The sequence below is a fragment of the Neopelma chrysocephalum genome, unplaced genomic scaffold (assembly GCF_003984885.1).
Source record: "Neopelma chrysocephalum unplaced genomic scaffold, ASM398488v2 Primary Assembly neopelma1_82, whole genome shotgun sequence".
Lineage (NCBI taxonomy): Eukaryota > Metazoa > Chordata > Aves > Passeriformes > Pipridae > Neopelma > Neopelma chrysocephalum.
In genome coordinates, this window is record NW_020897744.1 from 3,701,710 (window position 1) to 3,725,169 (window position 23,460).

A 23,460-nucleotide genomic window follows, 5' to 3' on the forward strand; every position below is an offset into this window, starting at 1 on the left:
TCTGCCATGAGACTGGGAGGAGGTTGAAGGAGAGGGGACATGGGTGATGGGGACATGGGGAGCTGCCCCGGCCATGCCCCCAGCCCACCTCTCCAGCAGCCACACTCACCCGGTACCACTTGCTCCCTGTCGTCTGGGACGGTGATGCCGCCGTCCTCCTGGTGTCCAGAGCCCTTCTGGGGTCTGAGGGCTGAAGGAAATCGCCCTCCTGGGCAGTGGGTGTTTTGTTTCCTTCCCAAGTGCTGATCCCTTCTCCTTGGTGACAAGGGACTGGCTGCAAACACTCCCTGTTAACCCTTCAGCACCTGCTCCTCCCCAGCCATGCCAGGGGTGGATTTTCCCCTGAGGGCTCTGGCTCCAGGACAGGAAGGAATTAGCAGCTCATCAGCTTCCCAAGTTGCTCACAACCACATGAGAGGGATTTTCCCCCCTTCCCGACACCCCTCCACCCACCTCCACCGCAGGTGGGGTGACCTGGTGGCCCTACAAGACACATCTTCAGTGCAACCTCAGAGTAAGGAGGGTTTATTTCCACCCCCACCCTTGGGCTTTCTCTGCCCTGTGCTTCCTTGCAAACTTCTTCCCAAATTGCTCACAACAGCGAGGTCCTTGGTAAAAGCCAAGCTCCTCCAGGGACAGCATGACTCCAGGAGTTGGGGCTTTAAGGAAATAACTACACATGAGTGGGCACCTCTGGGAATGTGGGATACTCCCTCCCTAACCCAGGGCTTGCAGAGCTGCAGCAGCACCCAGGTACTTCTGCAAAAAGCAAATCTACCAGGGAAGTGCTCATGCCTCAGGACCAAAACAGAGCCTCTCATGTGCTCAGGGGGCTCTGTTGTGGGCTTTGGGGGGTTTCTTGCTGTGTTGAGAGACCTGTCCTCTCTCTGGAGCCAGCTGCTGATGCTCACTGCAGCTCAGTGTCCAGCCAGTGTCATTTTGGGGGAGGAAATGCAAGAATCCCAGCTATTCTGCCCGGGAATGTGTGGCAGGCTGGAGGAGTCTTCGCCTGGCATGCCCAGCCAGGGAGCCCAGCAGGAGAAAAGGACCCTTGTGAAGCTGGATTTCCAGCCAGGGCACCCAATGGGGTTGACTGCACAGCTCAGAGTGTGAGTTCACCTCCCCCAGGTCCCCCCCACATCAGTGGGGTGCAGCTGATACAGCACAGTCACCCCATCCCTGCCAGAAATGCTGTGCTCAGCCCCAGCCCCGGCAGCATCACAGGACCCCAAGGCTCCCGATGGGACACAGCCACAGGAAACACACAGCAGCAAGCCAGTGAGGAAAAGGAAAACCCAAAAAGGGGAGAGGATTTGAGGTTGTCCCATCCTCACCTTGCAGTCACACAGCAGATGGGATGCCTGCTTTCTCCTAGGGGAACAGGAAAGGGGATAATGAACTGCTGCTTCTCGGCAAAGCTGCAGGTGTAGAGTATCCCTGGGCTACAGCCTGGCCCAGAAATCCTCCTGTACACGGAGCAGGAGTGACACTGCTCTCCTGACCCTGCTTGACACCCAGAGCAAATGCCTTGACTGAAAGACCTTGTCCAGTGCCAGTTTTCCCCATGAATCCTCCATCCCCCCATCAATCCCTCCATTAATCCCCCATCACCCCATCAATGCCCCCATTAATCCTCCCATCACACTGCAGATCCCACAGCCAGTGGCAGCTCAGGGAGCTGGTTGGGGTGTTCCCTGTCCCTTGGGAAGTAAGGATCCACCTTCACACACTTCAATAGGCTGGAGGTCCCCCATCAGTGTGAATTCAGCCTGGGGAAAAAACCTATTAACACATCCCAAGGTGTGGAAAAATCCTCAGTAATTTGGGAGGAAGTAGGGAATACAGTTTCCCTGTTTTCATCACCACCAGTGAGTTTACAGTGGGATCCATTTCCTCCCTTTGATCCAGCAAGCACAAAAGCTGAGGCCAAATTCAGCAATACCCACTCCAACCCCAAACACCCACAGGCATCTTAAACACAGCCCTGTCAGGAAACTGGAGATTGGCTTTACAAAAAAAACAAAAACAAAACAAAACCAAACTGGGACATGAAAACAGGCAGAAATCCCAATGCCACGCATCCAGAGGTTCGTTTTATTTGCCAAGAGGTTTCCAAGCCCTTGGGACTCCCCGCAAGCCTTATTATCATTCAATTCCGAATGAAAATGCTGCAGCCCCGTTTCTTTGGCAACGCTGAAAGTCCCCTGAGATTTTAAGCAGATGAAGTGACCATGTTCGAGCACGAAGGGCTCACTCATAAGTTTTATGAAGAACAGGAGGAGTGGTGGATCTCCATCCTGCCAAACCCACATCCCAGCTGGCAGCTGGCTGCACCGAAAACCCTTGGGAAGGACCAGCCTTGGCACCCTGCCTGGGGCAAGCCTGGCTCCTGCCCTCTCTAGGGAAGGTTTAGGGTGAGCGAGGACAAGTGGAGGATGTTGTGCTGAAGAAAAGAATCCTCAGAGCTGCTGGCATGGGGAAGGCACCCTGGCATGGCACCACAGCACAGCACCCTGACACAGCACCGGCACAGCAGGACCACCCCAAAGCTGTGCTGGGGTCTGAGTCCTGGGAGAACCAGCAGTGACACAGCAGCCCACCTGTGTATGACCCCAGCACAGTGAAAATCCCCGAATCTCTCAAATCAAAGGACATTTTAATAAAGTTGAGCCCTGTCTTGCTCATCACCGATGGCATTTGCTGCCACGGAATTCCAGCCCTGGGAAGCTGATGCTTGCCCGTGTGCTGTGGGACACGATGGCCCTTTGTGGACATGACAGGTGACTGCACAGGAGCCAGCGGCGTTTCCAGGTGGGGAGCCTGCTTCGGGAAAGGAATGAGGAATATGCAGCCGTGCTGTCCTTGTGAGCCTGCATGCACAGACATGTTTGTCCTGCTCACCCTCTCCTCTTTCCCTCCTCCCCCAGTAATTTGTCAACCCCGTGTTCATCCAACTGTGGCACAGGGACTCAAAAACACACCAATCCTGTCTCTTGCAGAGACAAAGCAGAGCTGCCCGTGAGCTGCACAGCCACATGGTCATATCTCAGCTGTGCCTCCCCTCTCTCTCCACCCCAAAGAGGCTCCTGCACCAAACCCCTCTGCTTTCTCCCCCCAAATCCCACTGTGTTGATGTCTCCAACTGGTGCCTCAACAGAGCTCTGGGATGTGAGCACAGCCCAGCAAAGCATCCCCGACCCCCCATCCCTGGGGTTCTGAGCACACAGTAGGGGCAAAGCTTAACACGGATCCAAAAGTTTGTCCAAATGTCTCTTTTCCTTTTGTTTTAAGCAGGAAACATTCTCAGTCTCATATTTAAAAGCATCCAAACCCCAAGGCAAGCAGTGGCGAGGCACTTCTCTGTCTGGTAGTGGGAAAAAAACAAATATCAACAAATATTAACAAAGATATCAAAAAGTAGCAACAAACCCCAGTCCTGCTTTGGAAAAAAATGTGTAATGATATCCTGAATGTTAACAGGAATGGGTGTGATTGCAGTCTCCATGGCTTATGTATTTTTTGTGGTCTTTTGAAAAAAAATACTGTCTCCCAAAGCCTCCAGCCCACCTGGCTGTGGCAGACCTGTCCCACTGCATCCATGCTGTGCTGGGACACTGCTCCACCATCCCATGGCTCCAGCCATCCACAGGCAGCCGGTCTCCCTGCCAAACCATCCTCAGACAGGAAGCCAGAGTCAAAGAAAGAGGGATCCAGGCAGCGGTGAGCGAGGTGGGGTTCAGACCCCCGTTCCATCCCAGCAGGTTCTGCTCAGAAGAGGACCTGCCCGCTGTTTGCATCCCAGCAGCCCATCCAGGGGAGCTGGGTGGCCCATTTGCCAGTGGCCACCACTTGTAGCTTTGCCCGGTCGAACTTCCAGAACTGCTCGTCCCGGAAGAAGTAGATGAAGCTGTCGCGGTGGGTGAGGGCCCCGGCCGTGCCGGGGGGCAGCCCCTGCCAGTCCCGCAGGCTGCGGGGGTAGTAGGGCTCCACAGCGAGGGTCTCCTCACTCACCACGAAGTATTTGGGGCCCTTGAACAGCACCAGGCGCCGGAGCTGCTGGAAGAAGAGCGCGGTGTCTGGGTGCCGAGGGAGGCCGCGGGCGCTGCACTTTTGGGGAAAACCTGCCTCCAGGGTGGAGCCCGCGTAGCGCCAGCACCGGCCACCTGGGGAGAGACAGGGAGGGGGTCAGAGCCCACCCTAGAGGGGTCCATGGCAGGACCAGCTCCAGGAGATGTGGAAAGACTCAGCCATGGAGCCAGTCTTGTGTATGTGATGTCCATCCCACTGGTGACCCAACCAGCACCACTGCAGGGCTGCCCCAAGGAACAGGTTGGGGGGAAATTGAGGCACAGCAGCTCAGGGGTTTGAAGGCACAGAAAGGGACTGCCAGGGACAGAGCAAGGCCCCCCTCCCCTCCCATGCTGCTTCCTTGAAAACCTCCCCCTGTTCCTGCACAGCGAATGGGACAGACAGACCCGGACCTGACCTGGGCTGGGACAACACTGCAGCAGCAGGAATTGTGAGGGGGACCGATGGCTCAGCCATCCCCACAGTGCCCTGTCCCCACAATGCCCCGTCCCCACAGTGCCCTGTCCCCACAGCGTCCTGTCCCCACAGCACAGGCAGACAAAAGCCCCTTTCTGCTCCCAAGCTGCAGCCTGACCCAGCCCTGGAGAGGGACGGAGGGAGCGGCGAGGGCTGGGGAGGCAGAGGGGCTTTGGCTCCCACCCAGCAGCAGCAACAAAGCCCCTTTTCTGAAGAACCAGCAACTGGTTTCCATTAAAAGCTGGGGCTGACCCTGGCAGCCGGGCTGCCTGGTTTGACCTTCCTCTCCCCATCCGGCTGTGGTGTGCTGCCGGTCAGCTTATGGATGGCATTCCAGCTCCGGGGACAGCTCAGCCCCCGGCACGACACAGGGATCCATGTGTGCCACGAAAACACCACACTCAGCTCCTCTCCACCACGTGTCTTTGGGGAGTGTTCTCTCCCCGAGACCCCACGGGGTTTGATGCACCTGGTTTGGTTCTGACGCACCGGTGAGCTCTGCTCTCCTGAACGGGCTGATGGGGAAACTGAGGCACAAGGGGGTGATGTGACTGCCGGGGTGATACATCCCAGGCCACATGGTTCATCCATGGCAGGCACCGAGCCCAGGGTTTGGCACACCCAGGACACCACAGTGCCTCAACTCTGCACTGGGAGGGGACATGGGAAGGAGAAAGTGCTCCATCCGGACCTGGACAACCAGCCCTGCAGGCAGGGAGCAGCAGGAGCCACAGCAGGAGCCACAACAGGAGCTCCCCTGCCCAGGTCTCACCTACCTTTGAAGAAGTAGAACTTGCCACTGAGCTGGGACCAGGCACAGGCGTCGATGCCAGCGGGGAGGCCAGGCCAGTGTCTCTCCAGGGGCTGTGGGTCACTGGCGTTGCCACTTGCTGACACCACCCAGTAGTGGCTGCCCTTGAAGATGTAGAGGTTGTGATCTGCATCTGTGAGGCAGAGGGAGAGTGTCCCAGGTGAGAATCCTCATTCCATCGCCCCACCACTGCTCCCCAGCTCCCCTCTCCTCCCCACGCAGCCCTGTGGTGTTTTGAGGATGTTTTGGATGTTCCCTTCTGCCTCTCCAGTCATCCCCTCAGCTTTCATAATTCATTGCCTTCGCTCCAGCCTGGAGAGGATAAAAGCTGATTACAGCTCCAGCCTCATCTTTCACGGCTGAGCTCCTGCAGTGATTAATTCTTACCATCGCCCAAGTTTCAGGATGTTTTCCCTGCTCCTGACACACCCAGCCATCGCTGTGCCCTCAAGATGCACTCTGCTCCACGGCAGCAATGTGCATCAGTGATCCCACCAGTCCCAGGAGCACACACAGGGCTGTGGATGAGTCAAACCCCCCCTTCCCACCACTGGAGCTTATCAGAGCAGAACCAGGCTGGGACAAGGGGAGGGGTGCACAATTTGAGTGAGGGTCACACTGGCCAACACCCACCAGCAGTTATGGCATCGAAGTAGGAGTGGCAGTAGTAGGTGCTGAGGCTCCTCTGCTGCTGGTCCCTGCCATAAAGATCCATGTTCCAGTCCTGGAAATGGGTGAAGACCTTTCCTGGGAGCTGGATGGCCAAGCCCTTGGAGGGCTTCCCTGGGACGGACCAAAAGGTGGTGAGTTGTGGAGAAGAGGCAGGGAATGGGCTTTGTCCAAAGCACAGAGCTGAGGAGCCATCCCAGGGCTCCAAACACTCCCTGTCCTCCTCTCTGGTTCCTGTCCCCCTCTATGTGGTGGTGGCAAAGATCCCTTGGTACCCCAAAAAACATGCACCAGCATTTCCCTGCTTGCAGACAAGCAGGCAGCAAGTCCAACCTTCCCTGCCCTGGAGGAGCTGGTGCCCACCCCACATGTCCTCCCACATCTTCCTCCCCAGCCATATGGGGTGGGGCCCACCCCGAGGGACGCTCAGGGAAGCCAGGCTCACCGTACAAGTTCTGGACGGCCAAGATGTCATCCCAGCTGAGGACAAAATCCTTGCTGAGCTTCTTGTAGTAGGGAGACATCAGGGCGCTCTTGACGGGGGAGTGCTCCAGCCCCAGCGTGTGCCCGACCTCGTGAGCCACCACGATGAAGAGGTTGCGCCCTTTGCCGCTGTGCAGGGACCAGCGCTCGGCGCTGTCAAAGTGGGCTTCCCCACGCCGGGGGAAGAAGGCGTGGGCCAGGGCACCTCCTGGGGACACGAGAGCCATCAGAGACCACAGGGCAGGAGGCACATGCAGCTCTGGTTTGCCTAAACGGGCACCAGTTTTAGCTCTGGTTTGGAGGGTGCCATCAAACAGGGAGGGCTCCTTAAAGGCCACCAGCACGATCCTATAAGGAATATCTCAGCCACCTCACTGGCAGACCTCAGTCTCAGAGTTGGGAGGGAGGACCCCAAATCAGACAGCAAACTGGTGCAAACTGGGCTAAGAGGCGCTGCTGGGGCAGAGCCCTGCCTCCCTCACCCCCAGCCCTCCTCCCTGCCGGGGAAGAGCCCACATTGTAAAAGAGCAGCTTACGAGGGGGAAGCGACCAGCACCTGGCCCATCGAAGGCATTGTTGAGTCCATCGTTGTGGTCCCCGTGGAAGAAGGTCAGGCGGATGTCGGCGGGGCCGTCCTGCACCTCCCAGAACACCAGGGAGGACACGTTGCTCCAGAGCTCGAAGGCGGCTCTCACGGCCAGGCGCACCTCGTGCTGCGGCAGGTACGGCGGCCAGTTCACCACCCGGTACGTCAGGTGCCTCTTGTACCACCTCCCACCTGCAGCGGGGGCAAGCTCAGCGTGACGATGGGCACTTGGACTTGTTCTACCACTCAGGAGTAGAGGAAAGCTTTCCCAACGCTGGGAAGTGCCACGGCTTTCCCAAAGCGAAGCTGAAAGTCAACTCAGTGCCACCAGCAACCCTGGCACCCTGCAGCACCATGAAATCCCACCAGAGCCCACCCAGAGACTGCCAAAGTTGGAGCTGCAACCAAATCCCAAGAGAGGGACCAAAACGTCTTTGAGGAGAGGAGAAGCTGAGGCACCCAGTTTGAACCCCACCTGTGCCTCAGTACACTCTCCAGAGCCAAATCCAGCATGGAGCCCTGCTGGAAGGTCTCCTGCCTGATGCCAGCTCCATGTCCAGAAGATGCAGCCCAAGGGCTGGATTTCAGGGACAGAAAGCAAAGCCCCCTCTGGAAACAAGTTAGGCAAAGGAATGGGAAGGGGTCTTGGCAGCACCTTGGGGGCACAACAGATTACTGCTCAAGGCTTCCTTAGAAGCTTTCAGGGGAGGCAGAGCCCCGGTGCCACCAGGACAATGAAGAAGGGGACAAGCTTGTGTGACCCCCCCTAAGCTCACAACTCTCCTGTTACAACACAGGAGTGCAAAGATGTGTGTTACTGCAGCTGCTGTGCAGCATCACAGCCTCCTCCTCCTCCTCCTCCAGCACCCCTTGGCAGCTGTGGGGACCCCAGGGCCCTGGGATACATCTGGCAGGGTGCATCTGGCCAGGAGCAGGACAAAAGCCGTGGGGCCCCGGGGAGATGTGGGTGTCAGAGCCGGTGCCGAGGCGTGGGAGCGGTGACAGACCTCCAGTGTCTGCATCTGCTCCAGATGTGCGAGAAAACAGGGGGAACGGAGCCGGCAGCACGCTGGGGCTCGCTGCTCCGGGTCTGAGCCAAGAGCTTAGACCTGGCAGACATCCAACCCCAGCTCTGCCTCCTTCTCCCCCATTTCTGAGGAGCCCACGGCAGGGGAGACTCTGGGCCAGCTGGTCATGCTCCTGGGGGCAGAATCAGTTCCCATTGCTTGACAGTGTGACGACAGCCCCCAACTCCAAAGGGACACGTATGCGCTTCCACCAGGACATACCCTGCGTGGCAAAGGCTAAAACCTGCCTGGATGGTTGCAGTCCTAAAACAAAGCCCTGGCATCCCATCCTTCCCTCCACAGGAGCAGAGCATCTACTATCAGAGGAGGATGGATGGCACTAGCAGGCAAGGCTGGGTGAGCCAAATGTGGCCAGCTCTTGGGAAGAGGATGGTTTGGCATTTGGCTCTTCCCTCTCTGCCTCACTACCCGCCTGTCCTGGGCTTGGGATGTCTCCTGCAAGGGTCAGACTACATGTCAGGGCTTTGGAAGGAAAGCCAGAGGCTGGAGGAGGATGAGGGAGCTCTCCTGGGGCTGTAGACCGCCAGCCCTGCCAGATGCAGAGACAGCCTGACATGGCACAGAGCCCTTTCTTAATCTCGCCTTCATTTTTCCCATGTCCTAAGCACAGCTGGCCCCAGCCCTCTTGCTCTCTAGGAATCCAGTTACTCATCCACAAGCCCAGAAGGGAGCTCACGAGGGACAAGAGGCCCAATCCTGGACACACAGGAGCACAGAAGGATGCTTGGGGCAGAGTTAAACCCCTCAACATTGGTGAAATGACTCTCTGGGTCAGGCAGCCCAGTGCTGCCAGGTTCTGTGGTTACTGCTGGGTGATTAACACACGTCAGAATTCCCAAAGCTCAGCAAAACCTAGAGATAACTTCACTGTTTGCCAGCTCCTGCCCTCCAGATCATGGCATCACAGGCACTGTCCAGAGCCACAGTGACCTGATCGCTCCTTGGGAGATGTCCTGGCTCCCTCAACAGCAGTAAAACAACCCCGCAGAGCCGAATTTCCCCACGAGTGGGAGTTGCACCTCTAATCACTGCTGACATCAAGACACACAGAACAACTGAAAATAAAGAGGTTTAAAAATAAAGCGGTGCAAAGCCCAAGTGGGCCCTGGGATGGATGCGGTGCTGCCAGGGCTGCTGCACCTCCCACCCACAGCAGCATCCCCCAGAGTCCAGGATGGGAGAGTTGGACTTGCAGCATTCCAGCAGCCCAGAACCCAGACGCCACAGGGCCCCCCTGGGGTCGGTGCTCACCGTGCTGTGCCATGCGCCGGCGGCGCCGGGCGGGCGATGCCCAGCGTGTCCCAACAGCTCTGCTCTCCCCGTCATCGGTGCCACACCGCGGCTGAGCCATCTGATGGAGCGTGGGGGCATCCAGCACCCCGCTGAGTGGGAGGTGGGTCACCCGCTGGAAATCCCTGGAAAGGGAAGGGAGACATCAGCACCCACATCCAGAACCCCCATGGGGGGTTTCAGTGATGTTCGTGCCGGGGATTTGGCCTGAGCCAGGGTTTTCACCCAGCAAACCTCACACCCTGCCACCAGGACTTCACCCAGGTGATAGAACAAGAAGGATTTGGCTCTGCAACCACAACTGACTCGTAAGTCATCTCCTAGCAGGGCAAAAGCAGACAGGGGAGCCTAAAAAAGTGCCTTTTCCAGTTTTTAACCCCATTTATTTGACTTTGCCTTTGACTTTGCACTTGACTTTGCACAGGGTCAGGCCAAGGATGCTCCCAGAGCCGATGTGATCTCCTTAGAAGAAGTCCAAGCAGGGGCTGGCTGCTCGCCCCCCCTGACATCTCCCAGCCGTCCCCAACCTCGGCCTCCCCGCAGATATTATTGCAAGGGGAGCACCAGGCCATAAAAGGCAAATAAAGCAGCTCAACAAGCGCCGGGTGCCAGCAGCCGGCATCCAGCTGCGGGAGCCGGGCACGGACCGGCCCTTCCAAAAAGGACTGGTTGTGCTTCACCATCGGACCGTGAGAGAGAACCTCCAGCTGCAAAGAGACCCCTTTGGCTGCAAAAAGACCCTCTGAGTGCTGGCACCATCCAGGCAGCTGGAGCTGCTGAGTTTTTCCTGCAGTTTTCAGTGACAGGCTCCCACCTCAGCGCCTCGGTGAACTCGGCAGGGCTGTGTGTGCCGGCCCTTGGCTCGCCGAAGTAGCCGTATTTCTCCAGGAACAGCTGCAAGAAGAGACGGGAGAAGTGCAACTCAGAGCATGTGGGTGGCTTAGGAAGGGGGGAAAAAAGGAGATGCAATGGCAAACAGTGCTGCAAACCCGGGGCTGTGTGAAATTCCCACTTAGTTTCTTCCTGAGACCTCTGCATCTCAAGGAGCCGCACCTCCTGTGCCCGTACAGGTTTATGTGTGTCTCCACCCCACCATTTTTGATGGCTCTTGGGGTTTTTGGCCATGACACGGCGGAGGCGTAGGAGGAAACACTGCATTAAGAGATCAAAACACTCTGCTGCCGTGTCATCCACGGCCAGAGGCGACCAAACCCACAGCTCTGATCCCCTCAGCTCAACGCAGTGATTGAAATAAAGGCTAAAGTGCTGTGGATACGAGGAGGGTGGGGTGAGATGGGGTCAGGCTGCAGCCTCCCCCCATCCCCACGCAGGATGTGCTGCTGCAAAGTGGAGACACGCTGGGGGCAATCAGCTCTGCCAAACCATTCTTCTTCTTATCGGCCATTGACACGGATGGAGGCTGTCTCTCTGAACTTGCTCCAACACTTAAATTGTATGTTAAGGAAAATAAACGGCTTCCCTCGGCTCAGGCTGCTCCCCAGCTCTCGGAGAAGTTAATAGCCGGGGTCACAGGAATGCTCCACACCCGTCTGCCCCGCAGGGGATGTCTGCGGGAGACAAACAAGCTGCCCAGCATCCTGTTAGTGCAGCAGAGTCGGAGGAGTTACAGTAATGAATAATAAGAAGAATAAAAAGTGAAAGTGGTGGCTTCCTTTCCGAGCATCCCAAAGGAGAGGTGTGAGGAGCAGCAGGAATGCCATGGGCTGACCCCGACAGCACGGCTGCTGCCCTCTGGGAAAACACGTGTTTTTAAAGCTGCTTCCCTCCCTGCTCGTCTCAGGGCAGGGAAAAGGGGGTTGGGATGTCAACCTCCGCTCAGTGATGCTCCTGACCATCCACCTCTGGCAGGTGATCCAGTCCCCTGTGGAGGAGGCAGCATCCCTTCCTGGGTCTGTCACCTGGCAAGGAGCAGGAATGGCTTATGGACATGGCAGTCCTTAGGTGTGCCAGGGCCTCTTCCTCTCTTTCTCCTGCCCAAACCTTCTGCTTGCCACTAACAGTCATCTTCACATCACCCCCAAACATGTCACCTCTGCACCCGCCACCTCCCCACGGGCAGGGCAGGCACATCCCCGTGTGCTCCTGCAGACCTCATCTCCTCCAGGTATCGAGCTTGATCTCCTCCCTTACACCCCTTCTACCCGGAGGATCCCCCTCTGGCTGCAGCACAGAAGGACTGGCACAGCTTCCTGCCGGACACGCTCCTCACCCAGCCCCAGACGAAGAATTTGGTCATGTTTCCCACCAAAGCAGCCTGTCTCAGCTGGAGGCACCTGCAGCTCCTTGCAGCAGCACCATGCTGCAGCAGTGAGAGCCCAGTGTGGCCAGAGCCACCCCCACACCTGGTCAGGTGAGTCAGGATAAATCAGGCACAATCAAGGGCTGCGCTGGCGGGTGAGAGCATCGGCTTGTTCACTGGGAGAAGCCACAGCACCTCTGGCCAAGGATGGACTGTACAGCCTGGACATGCCATCCCCCAGCCCTAACTCCCCACCTTGCATGGGTACCAGGAGACAAAATACAGTGGCAACTTGGGATGAGGATGCAGGGAAGGAGGATATGGGGATGGAGGAACCTCCCTGGGGATGGGGTGGCTTGGAGCCCTAGGAGAGGAGTCTGGAGAGGAGAAGGTATCTCGCTCTCTTCCTCTGCCTTTGTGTTTTTATAAAGTTCTCCTCCAGAATTAGAAAATCCCCAGTTACATATATGGGTGCAGGGTGATGATCCCAGTGGTGACATCACCACAGATAAATGTGAGCTGAGAAGCACAAGGACAGAAAGTCCCGGGTCTCAAATCACAGCACGGCCTAAACTTTTTCTACCATACATTTGCTTTCACTCAGCATCTAAAACGAAACAACCTGAAGCTGTTTCCTCGCCTGTAACCCAACACGGTCCCATTCATAAAGCATGAAAATGGTTTCTCCCCACCATAATCTCATGAAGGCTTGAAACCCCATCTGGACAAGTCAGGGTGCACAGCAAAAAAAGCAACTGGTGTCAAGCAGCTGCTCTTGAGCAGCACCAGGAGGCACACAGACCACTGGCTTTATCATTCCTGCCCAGATCTCCTTGGGCTTTGCAAGTCCAACCAAAGCAGCAGTTTCGCTGTGGTTTCTGGTCTGTGTCACATGGAGGTTCTCACACACAGCCACCAACTCTCCAGCTGCAAAATCATCAGGAGAAATTTTATTAAATTTTCTAGACACACCTACTGTCAGTTAAGGGTGATGATAGTCCTGGAAACACAAAGCTACAGGAGAGGGATGTGCTCATCCTCCACTCTGTCAGGTATTTATCAGAGTGCAGACCATACAAAGCCCCCTGGACCAGAGAGTTTTCAGGGTGCAGGGGAACCCAAGAGCTCCATACCACAGTGTCCTGTGATTGAACCAGCACTCAAGACCCCCTCCAGCACTGCACAACCCCCCAGAGCCCAGTCAGGCTCTGGCAGGGCTGGGTGGAATCAAGCACCAGCCCATTAAACCTCCCCAGAGACAGCAACTCAAAGCCTGGCCATGCTGGGAAAACCCCCTCCCTCCTGCCCTAGATGGGGAAATGCTCTTTTCCATACAATGGGAAAAGAAAAACAGCAGGAAACCAAGAGCTGAACATTAATATGAAATATGGCCAGCTCCCCCTCCACATGAGGGAGGGAGAGGAGGACGGATCTGGCTGCCTGGGAGCCGGTGCTGGGGCAGAAAAACCTTTGGAGCTGCAGCAGGGACAGCAGGAGGAGAGTCTTGGGGAGATGGATGGGCCATTCCCATCTCAGGGCTCTGATGTGGAGCCTGTTACAACCCTGGAAATCATCTCTGCTGAGAGCTAAAGCCAAGGAAACACCTTGCCCTTCGACCACAGGCATCCCGGGTGGAAGACAGCCAACAGCAAATACAATTAGTCCTCCCTCCCTGGAAACCGGGATAACACAAGTGCGGAGACAGCAGGCTCCGGTCCTGCCTGCTCTCCCCTCCACATGCTCAACTTCTGGCTCTTTTCCACCAGCTAAGTACCAGAGAAGCCTCACACTGGGCTCCTGCTGAACGTGGTCCCTCTGCTCTGCCTGGTACAAACCTCATCTCTCCCCTCCATCCCCTGGCAGCGGAGGGAAGCGATCCCATCCTGCTGAAGGGTGGGCAGGAGCTTCATGCTGTGGTTACAGAGGATGCCTGTCCCAAGCTGCACCTCAAAAGTATTTTGTTTTTAGTCATGAAATGGCAGCAACCCCCCAAGCCAGCCCAGGTGTGTCCTCAGCCCTCATCCCAGCAGCCCCAGGCTCCATCCTGCATCATCTCACCACCAAGATGGGCACGGTGGCTCCCACTTTTCAGCATCAGTTTCCCCCTGTACAGACACGAGGAGAGCTGACCCCAGAGCATGTTTTGGCCTGGTCACAGAAGAAGCAGGGGCTCCTCCTGCCCACCGAGTCGCTGCTGCCTGATAGTTGCCTCCAGAAGATGTCACAGCAATTAAAAACGCTCATTTGCTTCCACTCTCCCAAGCCACATCCCTGCAAACCCTCAGGCAGAGTCCTTGCGCCTCTTTTGTTTAAGTGTGTGTACAAGTATCTATATAAATATTATATCTACGGACACAGAGAGACACATAAGAAGGGAGATTAGCGAGCACAGAGCTTGGTTGTCCTCCTGCCGAAAAGGCAGCAAAACCTCAGCTAATTCAGTGTGTTAGTGACAGAGGGTGATTAACGCCCCAAACCCCTCTGGCTGCTGGGATGCTCCCCTGCTGTGCCTAATTCGTCCTAAGGGAATCTCCTCTCCCACCTACCCTTCCTGAAAATCTACTTTAGCAACAAAATATCCACTTGCCACTGAAGAGGTGGGTCTTTCAAGTTCATTTTATTTTCACACTCGACCTTGTGGAGCTGAGGGACAAGAAGCCAGGACTGTATCAGGTCTAACTAAAACCACTCCTGGTTTCAGTAACCAAGTGGGGCTCGGAGCAAACTGGTCTAGTGGAAGGTGTCCCCGTCCATGGCAGGGGGTTGGAATGGGATGAGCTTTAAAGTCCTTTCCAACCCAAAACATTCTATGATTCCGTGATAATTCACTGGGAACCCCCAGCTTTGCCCCAGCGCCCCACACCTGACGCCGATGGGCTGCACCACCCACCACAGCTCCAGCAGCACCAGAACCCCTGAACGCGACCCAAAGCGCTCGGGGAAAACAGGGAAAAACACTGGGCTTGGCCAAACCTTCCCCTGCGCATACCAGAGCGGCTGACAAACCAGTTTGGTCACGCAGACTGGTTGTGCTTTCATGTCTAAGGAGAGAAAGGAAACCAGACGCTTGGTCTTGCCCCTCCACCGGGGTGGGAACCGGGGGGGACGCGACGTCCCCGCCGCCGCCGCGGCCCCTCGCCCGGCGGGCGATGTTTGCCGTAACAAGCGGGGATTGTTTTGGGGGAGAAGCAGGAAGAAAGCAGGGCTGTTCGCGCTGCGGTGACTCACGGGGCTGTAAATCACACCGGGGGATTGCCGGGTGACTCGGAGCCGCTCTCGCCACATCCGCGCTACCGGCGGCGGCTCAGAGACGCGACCTCACGGGTGCTGCGTGTCCACGCAGAGCCCAGCGATGCCTCACAGGGGTGATGCCTCCTCCTCCTCTCCCCCGCTCCTTCCGTTGCCGTGCCGAGGCTGAACAGCAGGAATTTTTCACAGGAAGAACAATTTCTTTCCCTTATTTCAGAGGGAAGATGTGGGGTGCCCTGGGAGCACGCAGGGGTCCCAGCTGACCTCCCAGCCCCACCACGTGCTGGGTGGTACCCAGAGACCCTCGCTCCATCCAGGCTGTGCTCAGCATCCAGCATCCCAACTGGATGCTCCTTAAAGGAGCTCAGCCAGACGCTGGAGCGTTTCTCGGCACAAACACAGCTCAGGGTCCTAAATATAAGTCCTTGGGTGGCTGAGGGGGAAAACAGATGGGCCATGAGCAAGATAGGAAGGAGGAGTGCAGCATAAGGGAAAAAAAATTGAAAAAAAAATCCTAAATGAGAATGTCCCAGTCCCAGTCTCGCTCTCCATTCCCATTCACTGCTTTTCCTAATTTCCCCCTATTTTTCTTCCCACTGCAACAGACCTGTGGCTTCTCACACAAATCTCTGCAGATTGTCCTTTGTCCTTGGCACCACCAGCACCTCGCTGTGCTCCTCACTCCCAACACAGGCTGAGATCTCCCATGCCCTCTGTATTTTACACAGTTCCCCCGGGATCAGGGGATCTCGGGCATTACCACACCCCAGCTGCTGCCTGAGACACTCCAGCCAGACACCAGCTCTGCCAGACAACGTGCTCTCTCACATCAGACCCTCTCCTATCTGGAGCCTACAGATGATAAGATAGATGATTTAACAGACAAATGTTTCAAATTAAATTTCCCAACTTTCCTTCTTTTTTTTCTTTTTTCCTTTTTTTTTTTTTTTGAGCTGCAGTTGATATGGATGCAGTGAAAACATGGGCACAAGCCAGGAAAAGAACACAACTGGACATTTTCTCAGTCCTGTGCATCTAAGTTTACACAACCCATTGTTGCTAACTTTGGCTATTTTAAAAGCAACAAAAAAAAAAAAAAAGCTTTGGAAGGAAAGCCTGGCTCTGAAAGCCACAAGTTACTAGAACTATTTGATGTTATGTGAGAATTTCAGCTTCCTTCTAAAGGAAGATTAACTGCTCAGTTTATTTAGACAAGCTTTCTCACTCCATTTTCGTTGTGTGTGTTGTCCCAAAGTCCCTGGGCAGCACAGCCCATCCCACTGGGGAAACTGAGGCAGAGAGTCAGGAAAGTCATTTGTCCAGCCCTCCTCACCTGGGATCTGTCACAATCCTGGGATATGCTCTGAGGCTTTCAGGGAAAAGTTCTCAGAAGTCACCAGTGAGGAATGGAAAGGCAGTTTGGACCTTTTAAAACCTCTTGCCCTCAATCAGTTAGTTTTCTTTTGCAATGAATTTTAAATTATTGATTTTCCGAGCATAAAAACTTCAGAGATTTGTTTTCTCCAGGTGGCATGAGGGGCTGGGTTGAGGTTTGTGCACAGTGGGACAAGCACACCTATAAATAACCTCTCTGAAGCAGCACCTCCCAGCATAAGAAACCTGCACATCAAAACAAGCCTCTGAACATTTATGTCCACTTTTACAGCATGTGAAAAATCCCAATTAATTCACGAGGATTTGCTGACTGGGGTTTAAAATTAAGCGTCTGTGCAAATCTACACTGGATCGATGCCCAAACAAGAAAAAATCCCCAACACAAACCTTCGCTCACCAGCCAAATCTCATACCTTGTCCTCCCAACACAAACAGGAACGGATGGTGACACAGCATGACAAAAGAAATCCAAACAGAGGTGATGGGGAAAGCCCTGGGGAGAGGCAGGGAGGGGAAGGACTGGCATTTGTCCCCTCCTGATATGCTGGGAGATGGGAAGGTTTCCTCATGCAAGAGTTGTTGTTGTTGAGCTCTGTGGATGGGTGGGTTTGCAGAGACACATCAACCGTGGGGACACCTGAAGACAGACTGAGAGAGCTGGGGTTGTTCAGCCCGCAGAAGAGAAGGCTGCAGGGACACCTGGAGCCACCTCCAGTGCCTAAAAGTTCTTCAAGAGAGCTGGAGAAGGACTTGGGACAAGGGCCTGGAGTGATAGGACAAGGAAGGATGGCTTTAAACTGAAGGAGGGCAGAGCTAGATTAGATATCGGGAAGAAATTCTTCCCTCTGAGGATCATGAGGCTCTGCCACAGCTTTCCCAGAGAAGCTGTGGCTGCCCCATCCCTGGAAGTGTTCAAGGCCAGGTTGGATGGGGCTTGGAGCAACCTGGGCTAGTGGAAGGTGTCCCTGTCCATGGCAGTGGGTGGAACGAGAGGATTTTGAGGGTCCCTTCCAACCCAAACCATCCCGGGATTCCGTGACACACCTCCACACGCAGCACATACAGGCACACACCTCGACATTCCAACACAACCCTGTGGCACAGGCCCATCTCCAGCTGGCACAGCCACACCCCTGTGCCACGCATACACTACGGGTACCCATGGCACACGTGTGGATGCACAAGCACTCATGGGCACTCACCTGTGGTGGGAATGTACCTCGGGGACAGCGGCACACCTATGGCACAGGCACACCGGGACCATGGGCACACCGGGGACACACACACCTTGTGCAGGGGCACACCTGTGCCACAGGCACACCCAGGGCACGGGCACACTGGGAACAGGGGCACACTGGGGACATCCCCACCCAGCGCAGGGGCACACCAATGGCACGGGCACATGGTGGGGACACGCACAGACCCGGGGGGACACGGGCACACCTATGGCATGGGCACACCTAAGGCACATGGGCACAGCCGGTGCACGGGCACACGGGGACACACGGGCACACGGGGACACACGGGCACACACGGGGACACACGGGCACACACGGGGACACACGGGCACACGGGGACACACGGGGACACGCGCAGACCCAGGACACGGGCATCCCACGCCGGCCGTGAGCAGCCGGCGGGCGGCAGCGCCCGCTCCCAACCCGCTCCCACCCCGCCCCGCTCCCGGTGCCGGTGCCGGCCCTACCTCCGCCTGCCGCCGCTGCCCCGGGGCCGGTGCGGGCTGTGCCGCCGCCAGCAGCCCCAGCGCCAGCGCGGCCCGCAGCGGTCCGGCCATCCCGGCTCCGCTCCCGCCGCTCCGCTCGGCGCCGGGAGCCGCCGCCTCTCCCCGCCCCGGCCCCGGGGGCGGCCCCAGCCCCAGCTCCGACCGAGGGCAGGGCTCCGCCGGCGGCACCGGGCGGAGGGGGCTGTCCCTGCTCGGGGAGCCCCCGCCGCCCCCCTCCTTGTCACCCAGCCCCGGTCCTGCTCCGGGGGGATGACCCCCCGTGCGTACCCCATGCCCCGTCCCCAGGGAGCATCCCGCTGCGGGTGTGTCTCTCCGGGCCGCTCAGGGTGCTGGGGCAGTGGCTCTGCCCAGTTTGAAGCTGGGGGTAAGACAAGGAGAAGGCAATTCCGGCTTTTCTTAAACCTGAGTTCACCCACGGTCCACCCCACGAGGATGCAGAGCGCACGAGAGCTTGGAGGGCCAGGGGTCCCTCTCGGCCAGCACTTGCCATGAGCACAGAAGCACAGGAGGCTGGATGGGAAATGCTGCCCCTCTTCAGGGGTCTGGCAAAACCCTCAGTGCTCTCTCAAGCTTTAGATAATAACCACACACTCAGCTTTATGGTTTACACTCTTAATGCTTAAATTTCCCTCCCAGATGGGGAAGGTGGAAAAGGAACCCGTGGACAAGGATGGGCTGTTTGCCACCCAAGGCAACACGCTGTGCCTGTGTCAGTGTCACAGCTCTCCTGCAGCTCGGACACAGCTGATGATCTTGTGGCTTCCACTGACAGGTCAACAGCTCTGTTTACTCACAGCAGTATTTTGTTTGACTGTTTTGTTTTAATTTGACTAAAGCGAAAGGATGTTTTGATTCTGCTTTGGTTCAGGGGAAAAAAAAATAGGATGTGACTTATATGTGCTTTTGTTTTCATGCCAGCTTCAACCCCACACCTTTTTTAAAGCTCCCAGGCCTCTTCCTCCTCTTTTTAAACATGCCAAAACCTGAAGTTACAGGAGCATCTGTTGAGTGCAGCCTGAAGAGATCGGCAGGGATCCTGTGACACATTGTTTTTCAGTTGGACAGGGTTGAGCATGTAGGGGAGGGAGGTAGGATTTGAAGGAGAGAGAAAGGGACCTGCATAACACGACAAAATAGGGAAGCCACTGAGCTATGAGGAAAAAAATAAGGGAGAAATTAAGAAGGTGACATCTGGGCCAGTAAGTGCTGACCGAGGGGCTGTCAGAGAGCACGGGGGGCAGCTGGCACAGCCTGTGCAGTGGTGTGAGGGGAATACTCAGCCCTGGGAGGAGGGAGAGCCAAGGGATGGCCGCTCCTTACACAGGTCAGCCTCACGCTTCCTTTCAAAACAAGAGCAGCTCCGTCTGCAAATGCATCCGTGTTTGCGTGGTATCTAGGAAGCAACTGATCCATCTGCTCTTCCACTTAAGAATATGGATGATGAGAAAGTGACTGGCTCGGCTCCAGCAGGAGCAGGAAACTCCTTCCTCTGCTCATTGTAATGTGGGGAAGCGTCTGGGAGGGCACCTGCAGCCCCTGGAGCAGCCAGCTTTCCGACCGGGCACTTCCCGGGGCTGCTGCCTCAGTCCTCAGGGGTTTTGGCATTCAGATGGAGAAGAGATCAGCCCAGCCTTGGAGATGCCAAATCATATTTCTCTGCAGATTTTTGGCTGGGAGTACAAAGTTGTTTTTCCAGCTGCTGTAACAGGAGCGGTATCAGGAACAGAAAAACTATCTCGTGGAAAGGTGAACAGATTTCCAGCTCTCTCAGTGTTAGCTAAGAGCTCAGAAATGGGGCAGGAAAAAAAAGAGTTTGAATCCTTGTAACTTCTACCCCAAAACTGAAGCCTGACATGGCAAAGAGCTGACATAGTTCTACTAAAAAACATTCTCGGAAGAGCACGATAAATAGATCCATACAAACTCTGGCTGCTTAAACATACCCAGTTTCTTGGATTTCTAGACGAAATGCCATCTTCCCTTGAATTTAACTCAGAAGGTCTCAATGCAGTTATTGAGCTTGATTTCCAAACCCTTTCCTGAGACACCTACACAGCTTGAACTTGGAGATCCAGAGGGTTCCTAATTTAATACCACTATTATATTCACCTGAAATCATCATGAAGCACTAAGTGCCATTACCACAGGCACGGAGTCTGGGATGGGGGAGGCTGCTTTGTCGATATGGGCACGGCCAGAGCAGCTGAGCATTGCAAAGAGCTGAAGCCCCAGTGAGTCACCCTCAGAGGTGAGATCCAAGAGATAAACCAACATAATGAAACAGCACTTAAGTGACGTGAGCTTTCCCTGAGCAGCTTTGAATGTTTACCACAACTGATAAGCAAATAGCAACACCATTACTCCTCTGTGGCAGCTCCTACCCAAGATGGATGTGATGCACAAGAACCGACGGTTAAAAACCTTTAATGCTTTGCACTAAGACCTGGGTCGATTTGTTCTGTTTCACCCACTTGAGAACAGCCATTCTTCAGGCATTTGCTGCTCCAGGATGGCTCACTGGGTGCTATGTCAGGCAATGTCCAAAATACTCATCCAGCTGCTGGAAGGTGGCCAGATGCAGGACCACTTTGGATCAGATCAGAGGGGCACAGTCACAGCTTTCCCTCCCGACCCCAGCCTGCAGGAGTCAAATTCTTTACCAAGGCACAAGCAGCTTACGTTCCCCGAGCTTTGGCTGTCACAAGGGTGAAGCTTTTCTGCTCAGACACTGTTTTCTCAGGTACTTAATTCGTGCACAGTAAGTTCTCACAGGTCAAAGGACTTTCCCGTGTCCTCAGTGTGTTAGAAAGTCTGTCTCATCCAGTATCCTGTCCCCAACAGAGCTAGGAACAGACATTTACCAGAAGGGTGTTACAGAGAAAATGCAAAGTCTGTGCAGACTTCCCTTGGCTTTACCTTTTGTGTGCAGAGTTCCTGGAAGTCAGTGAGGTCAAGAGGCTGCATCCAGCTGACAAGCCCTCCTACAAACACATCAATTTGCTGGATTTGTTTGAATCTCACCAGTTATCTGCTCAGAGGACAGCCAAAACCATGCACCCCTTTCGAGGATCAGGGTGGTACCCGAGTTCCAGCAAACCTTGGTATGAAAAGTGGACTTCTGAGCAGCTTGGGGTGAGTTCTGACAGCTGTGTTTTATTACAACAGCTTTACAAGCAATTGCTACAGCAGCATTAGCAGCATCATCTACTGGGACAGCACCACATGAGCTCTTCGTTACCCTGGAAATGGGAATTATCAGTTCTAGATTAGGCAAAGCAGCACAGATGGAATCCTGCCCTCAAACCCCCAAAGACTTGAGTTACTGGCTTCAGTCACTGCTCCCATATCTCTCTTTAGGACTGTGGTATTTGAGCAACTTAAAAGTTGCATTTCTTCTCAGGGTGAGGTGGGTTTGGCTGCAAAGAGACGGTATGGAAACTATTTGGCTGCCTCTGAGATTGTTCAGCTATTATTGTGGCATTTCAGCTCTGTAACGATCACATGCCTCTTCTGCATTGGCATCCCTCTTTTCTCCATGAAGTCCTTGTTGAGCTTGGCAAGTGCTAGATGTGTTTTTATAAATAAACCACCAGCATTCCATACGGGACTGATTCCCAAAACGAAACCCTCGCTGCTTAGAAAATGTATTATTGGAGGATAGATCATAAATAGAGATGAAGGCAGCAGAGCAGAGCGGTTCTTTGCTATGCTGAGAACAACCCAAACTCCTTCTTTCTGCTGGGATAGCCTCTCCTGGTTTTCCACCTCCTGATAAATCCACTGTCCTGTCCCTCCTTAGTTTGGAATTTTATTATATGAAGTCCTGCCAAATTCTCACAGGGCACCGTGAAGAGCTAAAATTAATTCAGTCCTTAATATATTAATTTTTATACGCTTTTTACTTTCCTTTTAACCTCAGTTAAAGCTTATCCTGGTGAACTTTAGGCAGTTGTGGAGAAAAACTGCAGCACTAAAAGACTTGGTGGAAGCAGTTGGAGGGCAATGACATAGTTAAAACCATCATCTGGGTTTATCTCTTTTACAGAACATCACTTCCCGGGCCTCCCTGAACTAGTTTAACTCTCTCTACACCAAAAGCAACTAAAACAACCCACACTGGCCCCAGCACAGCTGGGTTTTGCTCAGCTCAGCCACTCCCAACTCTCTGCTCAGCTCTGAGGGCTCCGGGTGCAGCCCCAGCAGGGACACTGCTGTTCCCGGCTGCTGATCCCTGCTTTCCTTCCACTCTATCCAGCTGCCTCTGCTCCTGGATGTGCCAGTGCAGCTGTGGGCAAGAGCACCCTCTAGCCTCTTAATTCAAAATAATAACTCCAGCTTAAAAACCATCAACCTCCAACTCTTCTAGCCCAGCAAAACAACAGATACTGAATTGGTCAACAGTTTGCCTTTCTGAAGCCTCACATGCCATACATTAAATTTTATACTGCCACTAATACACATATACCTCAAATTCCACTGTTTTAAGAGGAACAAGCTGCCCACAATCCATGACAGAGGCATTTCCTGACAGAGCAGACGCTTCCCAGGAGAAACCTGAAAAAGGCCCAGCACAGTCACTACATTTACAGCCATGGGTAATGTTCATTTGAACTTGGTTACCATGACCATGAATGCACACCAAGCTGGGGAGCTGCCTTACAAACCTTAACAAAAGCCAGTTTTGTTCATTTCTCTCTGAGATATTGTGCAGCTCTGTGAGCCCAGTTGTAACTACAGACCCCAAGAACTTGTATTTATAGTGTTGCCCTGGAATATTGGACAGCCAGACGTTCTTTCTCAAAGGCCTGTGATGCAAAGGCAGCACTGGACATGAGCTGACTGGGGCAGTGCCAGCTTCCCAGATTCCCAGCACCTCACCTGTGCAGAGGAAGGATAATGAACTTCCATTGTTTCTTCATCCTTTGGCTTCGCAGCTGAATCCCAAATTCTCACAATGCATTTACTGAATCTCACCCATACCTGATCTCAAATGAATCAGCTACACACAGCACTTGCTTGCATCCCCCACATTTCAAAAGCAGCAACTAGAGATACAGCAACATATAGCAAACCACCTTTTTCTTTCTTTTTTTAAGCAATCCCACCTTGTTTTTTGAGCTGTTCTGGCCCTCGGCAGCAGGAGAACACACTCACACTGAGCTCTGCCTTGCACCCAAGCAGGTGTGGGGTAGGATTGCAGGCAGCACAGAGTTCTGTCTTAGAGGGAATAGGAGAGGAGGGGACAAGTCTGCAAGTCTGGGATAGAGGGCATGGATAGCAAGGAGGCTCGGTACCAACTTAATTGCAGATTTTGTGAATGCAGAAAGCTCAGATCAAAGC

At 54.7% G+C, this 23,460-nt stretch overlaps 1 protein-coding gene across 1 annotated transcript; it reads right to left on the bottom strand.

Moving 5' to 3' along the window:
* Positions 1-2,074: 2,074 nt before the first annotated feature.
* MMP28 (matrix metallopeptidase 28) lies at positions 2,075-18,171 on the bottom strand. The gene is made up of 8 exons (XM_027691179.1): positions 18,082-18,171; positions 10,287-10,366; positions 9,434-9,597; positions 7,065-7,286; positions 6,471-6,716; positions 5,990-6,139; positions 5,322-5,489; positions 2,075-4,163 (listed from the first exon to the last, which is right to left on the bottom strand). Exons 1-8 carry the CDS (start codon positions 18,169-18,171, stop codon positions 3,769-3,771), a joined length of 1,515 nt encoding a protein of 504 aa, XP_027546980.1. The 3' UTR covers positions 2,075-3,768.
* Positions 18,172-23,460: the final 5,289 nt, after the last annotated feature.

Coding starts and splice junctions, on each gene's coding strand:
- MMP28 (XM_027691179.1), bottom strand. CDS start 18,171: ATGGCCGGACCGCTGCGGGCCGCGCTGGCGCTGGGGCTGCTGGCGGCG. Junction 10,367..18,081: donor GGCAGCGGCGGCAGGCGGAG/GTAGGGCCGGCA, acceptor CTCTTCTTGCAG/CTGTTCCTGGAGAAATACGG. Junction 6,717..7,064: donor CAATGCCTTCGATGGGCCAG/GTGCTGGTCGCT, acceptor TCGTGTCCCCAG/GAGGTGCCCTGGCCCACGCC.